This window comes from Columba livia, chromosome 17 (assembly GCF_036013475.1).
Source record: "Columba livia isolate bColLiv1 breed racing homer chromosome 17, bColLiv1.pat.W.v2, whole genome shotgun sequence".
Taxonomy (NCBI): Eukaryota; Metazoa; Chordata; class Aves; order Columbiformes; family Columbidae; genus Columba; species Columba livia.
Genome location: NC_088618.1, coordinates 7,874,978 through 7,882,568, shown reverse-complemented (window position 1 = coordinate 7,882,568; position 7,591 = coordinate 7,874,978). Strand labels below are relative to the sequence as shown.

Here is a 7,591-nt window from a genome sequence, read left to right as displayed (position 1 = left end):
ACTTTGTGTTATAACATTACACTTTGTCCTAGGAAACGGAACTTGGTTGCGCTTTCATTGGCTTTTGTCTTGTTCTTACTTAGATCACATCAATGCTTGGTTGATAATATGAGCACAATGTGAATTAACAAATAATGCCAGTCTGCCTTCAGCAGCATTTGTTTCACTTCCACATTTTCCTGTTGTGAGCTGCAAGCCTGTTTGCTTAGTGGATGGAAACACAGACAGAACAGAAATGTGCTGCTTGGTATTTAGAATTGTAAGGCAAGAGATTTGCTGCTAGATTGTACATACAAACTGCCCTCTGCAAAATGTTTGGGTGCATCACTAGGACCTTTCTAGAACCTGGTCCTTGCAGGAAGGAAGATAAGAACCTGGAGGAAGGAAGAACCTTTCCTGAATTTCTGTTGATACTCTGTTGTAATCTTGTCAGCCTTCTATGGAGTGCTTGAGCTGTGTAACGCTGTGTTACTGTGAGAAAGGGATCTGGTTCTGTAATCTGACTGCAGGTGTCATTTACACTCTAGGTTTGCGTCTGCTGGAGTCCCCGATACCTCAGAGAACTCGCAGCCGAGCATTCTGCTCAGCGCTCAGCGATGGCACTGACCTGGGCACAGTGGCCCCCACTTCACCAGCGGCAAGGCCATGATGAGAGGGAAGACAGCAATAGTGTAGGTCAAACGAGTATGTTGGGTTTTTTTGCACAACATTTGGGAGAGACATTTGCTTGCTTCCTGTGTGGATGAGCAGCTGACAACCACACAGGCTCATATTTCACACTCCATTACAGCCCAGCAGCACAAAGCTTAAGCTGGATTTCCCCCTGGCTCTCACATCTACTGCACCAAAAGCTTTTCCACGCTGAGGACTATCACTAAAACCTGCTGTAGGTGGAGGCAATCTGAAACCTCAGCGGTATTTGGGTAGGAAAGAGGAATCAAACTTGAGAAGGAGATATTTTAAGCAGAATTGGCTCTGACTGTGTTTCATTCCTGAAGGTTCGCTCCCGTGTGAGGCTCCAGGCCGAGGCTGGTTGTACAAGGCGGATGCCCAAGGGCGCTGCTGGGGGATGTGAAGTTGGGTACCAGGTCAGACTTGTGTCATTTCAAAGTCACCACCGCCCAGCACCGCCTGCCGCGTCGCCATGGCAACGCCCGCGCCGCACGGCTGGCTGCTTCCGCTGCCACTCAGGCAAGCGGGAGGGGCGGGGGAGACGCTCTATCCCTCCTTTCTCTAGTCCCGGAGCCGCGCCTTATCCTGGGAAGAGGCCTAGACCATAGAGTCGCGCTGAAGGTAGGTAGGCAGGCGCGTAGCCGCGGTGGCGTGTGGGATGCAGGAGGGCTCCGCCGCGGGAGGTGTTGTGTCGCGGCCGGAGGCTCAGGTAAGCGCTGGCGGGCCGGGCCGCACCCCGCGGCCGGCAGGTGGGCGCCTCCGCCCCGCACACCGCTCCCCCTGCCCGGTGTCCGCGCCCCGCAGCGGGCCCTGCCCTGCCGCCAGCGGGGCAGCGCTGCGGGCCCGGCCCGCTCCACGGAGCTCCATGCACAGGCCCAGCGCTCTGGCTCCGGCCTCCTTCTCTGCCTGGGCGAGGGTTTTGAAGCTGATGTATGAGGAGAGGGGACGCGTGTCGGGCCGCGGGCTGTTTTAGGCACACGTTTATTTGTTTTCAAAGCAAGGCCCTCGTTCCTGAGGGATGTGGGCAAGGCCCCTGTGCTGCCGGGGTTTGCCCGGCGTCGTGTAGCCGGAGATACGGGGCGAGGATGGGGCAGGAAGTTCTGTCTCCATGGGACATTCCTCGGATGTTTCTCCAGTTGCCACACGGAGCCGGGGATGCTGCGGGGAAGCGGGACGGCACAGACCTGGTCTGGCAACAGCCAGAACGCGTGTTCTACCTCCCTTCTTTAACATTATTTTTTTAGGTCATAAATTATTTTTCACATGTAAGTTAGAGACCGTGTGGTATTATGGGACATAAGCATGATTTGGAAGGGATTTAAAGTACTAAATTATCACTGTTTGGTATGCAGTACCAGTATATATACAATTACAGTTAATCTCTGTGGGTGTGAGGCAGAGCTGCCTATTTTCTCATGAGTGGTCATGGCTCCTGTGTTTAGCTTTTCAATTCAATAAAAGCCTCTACTTTTCACATTTACAGGGCAGATTTAGCAGTATTTTTCTCTGATACAGTAACACTGAGAACATACTGTCAAAAATTGCTTGTGTAGGAAGTGCATAATCACTAAAACTGATATGAATGATATCAGTGAATGATATCACTGCCTTCTTTGTGCTTTTTAAATGACTGTATTAATTGAAATAACAAATAAAGACTTGTCTGGAGTAATATATTAACATTGAAATGGAACCTTAAATAAAATGTTTAGGATTAGAGATTCATGCATTCCTTTTTCTAGATCTTTTCCTTTTAAGAACAGTACTTGTACAAGATTTTTCTCTCTTAAGTGCTTACTCCTTGCCTCACATATGTGCTGCTAAGACACAGAAGGACTATTAAAGACATAAAAATGTGACTAGTTTTGATGAGCAGCAATGCATTCTCAGGAATAACCTGTATTGTGTGTTGTTGATTCAAACACGTGATCAAAACTAAGTCTGTAAAACTTAGAACACTGAATACCGACTGCAAGACAATGCAGTGGTGTGCACTTGGCTTGGTCTGCCTGCAGGTGCCACAGCTGATTTGGCTGTTGTTGCATTTACTGTTAAATTCTCTGTTTGGAAGTGAGAGTCATTTTCCTGAAGAGTAATGCAGAAACGTATTCAGTTGTTAATGTGTAAAAGGGGCTTCCTTCAATTGGTGACATCTGTTTCTAATGAAGGAAATGGAATCACCTGGGGTTGGTGATAGAGAAGGAGTGATGCTTCTCCCTGGGAGCAGGATTCCGAGCACAGAGCTGAGGATGTGCTGCAGACAAAGCCTGACACACAGAACAGGCGCTGCTGTTACATAGAATTGGGTGATTCATGCAACTTGGATAGCATAAGCTACAAAAAACCAGGAGGTGAATTGTTTTGTATCTGAATACCTCTATATTCAGTTTGGGAATACAGTGAGAACGTTTTTTAATTTTCATATAACTTCCTTGTTTCTTTGCATGCCAGATGATTGGAGAAGTTCTGAATCTTTTGTTTGCTTATATGCCTTAGTACTTGACTCTGACATGTCTTTGTGGGCTTTTGTAGTTCTTTTAATTGGTATTTTACTGAGATACTCTTGGTGTTTGTCTGTTTCAAGTTTGAAACGGTGACTCAAGAATGCTGGTGGTGTTGAGACCATTTCCAGTACTTAGAAACCTACTTAAGTCTTTTCTGCTTTCTGTGGTTCCTTGTTAGACTATTAAATACTTTTTTTAAAGTGTCAAAGAGTTATATAATCTCAGATGGAAAGAAAGAGGCCTTATTTGATACATCAGGAGGGCTATTCTGCCTGTAAAGAAGATTGTTAAGGTCACTCTAAAGTGATTATTTTTAAGTGTTGTTTAGCATCCTTATATGGAAACACTCTGTACATTTTTTATGGCATTTTCTTTGTGCTAGTTCCTATTAAGAAGCTCCCAGACCGCCTGTTCTGTAACAGTTTACTTCTTGCATCCTGACAGGAACAAAGGAAATGACCCGTTTTCCTTCCCCTCTCTTTCTCTCTCACTGGAATACTTTTCTTAGCAGAAGGCAGAGGGATAGCACGTTTCAGGCCTCTGTATTTGTAGAGGAGGCAGCTGTAACTGAATTTGGTGGTAATTGGTTCTCTTTGATTGCCAAACAGCACATTGTTTTAGGATAAGAATTTGTTGGGATTTGAAATGAAACTTTATTACATTATCCACTGTTAAAAAAACTGATTTGAACATAACTATGCTGTAGTATAGTGTCCTTTTTTTCTGCTAGACCTGCTAAATGGGGCCTACAGTTATTTACAAATAAAAGTTTCACTGCTTTTTGCAAGTTAATGCAGGTGTATCTTAGCTATTACTTTATCTCTGAAATACTTTGCATGTCCTCCTTTGCTCATCTTATAATGATTGAAACAGTCCTTTGAAAATCTAAAGAATACAGAACAGCTGTGTGCTTGCTCTCTTTTGACTTGTTTTAAAAAATTTCATTATGAACAATTGATGTAAATTTCCAGATGTGGGACTATCTAGAGTGTTGTCAGACACTCAACTTCACGTTATTTTAGTGTTTGAATTGGTTGTATGGAGACAGACTTCAGGATTTCAGCAGTCACTGATGTGTGGTCTGGTCCATTGACAGCTTATCACTTATAAGCAATGCTGCAAGTGCTGTGGTTATTTGGTGCTGTAAGATGTAACATATGGTATTTTGCTAATGCTAAGGGTTTGAATTGTAAGGTAATTGTATGGTAAAGCTTTCAGAAAGCAGCTCATGGTCATCTGGGGAGGCTGGTTGAATTTTCTAGGCAACCTCACGAGGGCAGCATTATGAATTGCAAAACGTGTTGAGGTTGAATAACTGAGGATTCATTTGAACCTCAGTGCCTTAGTTATGTATTGTGGAACGGTAGTTTTATCTCTATTTTTTTTTTTTCTCAGCTAACTTTTGTTAGAATAAAAATATTCTAACTAAAATATGGTGGGAGATATCTAGTTGGATGCTTGTTGCACACAGACATTTAAGCATATGCTGCAGTCATGATGTGATCAGAGCAGCTGTCCTACAGCTTTGGCTACAGCACCTTTTTGGTCAGATTGTGACACAAAGTGAATGTGGCTTGCCCAGTAGGAAACAGGCTTTGTAAGTTATGTTTGTGGAGTGATTTATTGTAAATTTAACTTTTGATGAGATGACAGAGTAATTTTGGAGCCAGATGAGTCATAATCAGTTGACAACTTTGACTCTTCAGCTTGCTAATCAAGTAGCTTGGATAATGGTACAATGGATGTGACTGTACTGTCGGTTTAAAGCAGAAGTAATTAGAGAATTTGCCATATGTATTTAATTGTTAATTGCTCCCACTTTTCACCTTTAACTGTAGGCAGCTGCTCTGTGTGGCTTCTCATCTGGCATTACTGTGAGAAATGGGCCTGAAAGTCTATGTTAGTGTTCAGACAGTGACTATTTACGAGTTTTTCTAAACTTCTGAATTATGTTACTGATTTTATAGAGAAAGGTGACAACAGAGATTTCCAAACATAGGAGCAAGATGTGGACAGAGCAATGAGTTACATCTGTCTGTGACTCTGTAGGGATCTGCGATGCTGGAAAGAGCCCTTGCAAATTGGTCAAAGAAAAATAGGCTTTGTTTTTTCAAAACCATTCTTAAAGGATATTTCCCAAGCTGTGTTGAGGAATAGCCAATTAGAGGCTGTCAGAAGATGATTAGGATCAAGACCTCCCTATTTTCCAGTTGATTGGTGTATTAGGCTTTCATTAGCAAGCAAATGAACTGGGTATGGGGGAAAAGCAGTTGGAGAAAACACAACTTCTCTTGCTTACAGGGTGGCTGGTGTCTGCACAGCTGCCAGGATTTGAAATGGCAAATGAAATGCCGTGTGAGCTGAAGACAAGTTTTCTTTAAAAGTCCGAGTTGCGGTTATGCCAACTTCAGCTTTAGTCCAAAGCTCAGCGTTTCAGTGCTAGGATGCGACTGTCAAGCTGCTGGTGTCAGCAGCTGGCCTGTCTCTTGCCAGCAGGACTCCTGCTCCTGACAGGAAAGCGTTTCTGTGGAACACGCAGGTGCCCGGGGAGGTCACTTCCCGGCCCAGGCCAAGGGCTGCGCTGACAACAACCCGGGCTGTGAAGTGGGGAACTTCTGCGTTTCCTGCCAGAGCTCTGCGGTCGCTTGAAATAAAAGGGCCTCGCTGTTGCCGTGATAACTAATCTATAGCACAACTAACATCCTTGAGAAGAAGATAAGGGCTTGCCAAAGCCCAGCTGGTTCTGGGTGTCCGACACTAAAGAACAAATGTTTGATAGTCCTTCAGATCAGGGTGGATGTTTGTGTCCAGTGTGGGTTAGCCAAGTGCCAAGGTTCTGCAGCGTTCCTATTCAACAGGACTCTGAAGTGACTGAAAATGTTATAACCTTTACTTGGAAATCCCATAGGTGTCCTGTTCTCGTGTGAATTTTTTGTATGTGATCATAATTCTCAAATATAGTTTTTTGGAAAACACCTGTTTGTAAACCCTCTTAAAGAAACATGTAGTTCATAAGTGGGAAGGGTGACAATGGAAGGAAAGGGACCTCCTTATGCTATTCTACATAGGGGGTTGGGAACAGAATATTTGAATTTCAGGTTTTGTTAGCGAATTACAGAGTCATAACTTAAAAGAAAAATCACATCAGGAGTACCATGTAAATATCAGCATTACCTTTCAGTAGATATTTTTTCTTTGAAGACAGGATGTGTAAGAGATCTTTAGGAATACTGAATTTTACTATTTTAAGTTTGAAAGGAATCTTTCTATTTTAAAACATTTAAGTTTTTGAAAATCTGTGCAATTTCTTTTCTGCGGAATAGATTCACAGAAACCACCATTTTGATGATGGCTTGTTCAGGTGATCTTTGAGTACGTGACTTTTCGTTCTGCTAGAATAAAATGTGATTATCCTATGCAGTTGATCAGTTCAAAATTAAAATGAATATGATCTTCAAGTCAGCTAATATGCATTATGGATTTTGTTTTCCAGTGTCTGAAGCTTGGAGTGCCGAACCATGTCTCAGTCAGGTGAAAAAGTAAAGGTAAAGAGATGACTGCACAGACAAAATTTTGTTGAGAATCTCTTCAACTTCTGAAGATACTCGTGGTTTTATTGGAGTGATAAAATAGTGAATAAACGATGCCTTATTGCCTCAGATGTTTCTTTAAAGGAGCTGTTTAGTAGAAACACAACTTGCATGCGGTTCTAGTGATATGCTTTCAGATGTCTGCTGGTCATTCACTGTTTACGTACACGTTTAAAATTGTGCCTTTACCTAAGGAAATTTCATTTGACAAACCTTAACTTGCAATGTTTTTGCCCATCTGGGTGGGTTTAAAAGGATCGTTAGCAAATAACTAATTGCTTTTGAAGTGATTTTCCCCATATCCCCCACCCACTGGAAGTATGGCTTTAGATAAAAACCTTTCTCATTATAAACTCATCTGTTTGGTTCCAGCTAGCTCATCTGTCCCTGGGTTGGTATTTAGACTCCTATTTGGTTTTCAGTCAGTTGATGACAGATGGTGAAACAGACTTTACTTTTTATAGCCCAAATTTCTCTGATAAGTTTTTCAGGCACATTTCTTTTTCCTGCTTTTGTGTTAGAAATTAAACATTATGAAGATAGGTGAACAGCTTAACAAGCAGAAGATTTCTGTGTGATTCTTGGTAATCTCTGTGTTACTATACAATGCTCTTGTTTTTCTACATGTGAATGTGTGCATTATTTATTTTTGGTATATTTGGCAGATACCAAATTTTAACAGATATTTTTGACATCCAGCTTAAAGTCTTTGATTTTTAGATAAGTTTACACCTTAGGATTAATAATAGCGTGTTCTTGCGAGCTTGCAGGTATGGTTTTTAAGTCTGAGGAGAGACTTGTTTATGTGTAGCCCAAGTTGCTAAA

The 7,591-nt window shown here is 42.6% G+C and overlaps 1 protein-coding gene across 6 annotated transcripts in view; it reads left to right on the top strand.

Annotated features, from left to right (window-relative positions):
* Positions 1-783: 783 nt before the first annotated feature.
* LOC102086013 (septin-2) overlaps positions 784-7,591 on the top strand; it is a 35,136-nt gene continuing 28,328 nt past the window's right edge. Inside the window, exons 1-2 of one of the 6 annotated variants that reach the window (XM_065033687.1) lie at positions 784-1,293; positions 6,670-6,721. In XM_065033687.1, the coding sequence (XP_064889759.1) occupies positions 6,695-6,721 (27 nt within the window). In that variant the 5' untranslated portion in view covers positions 784-1,293; positions 6,670-6,694. Of the gene's footprint in view, positions 1,382-2,895; positions 3,024-6,669; positions 6,722-7,591 lie in introns of those variants that run through there. The other 5 variants (XM_065033690.1, XM_065033686.1, XM_065033689.1 and 2 more) reach the window with 5 other exon arrangements.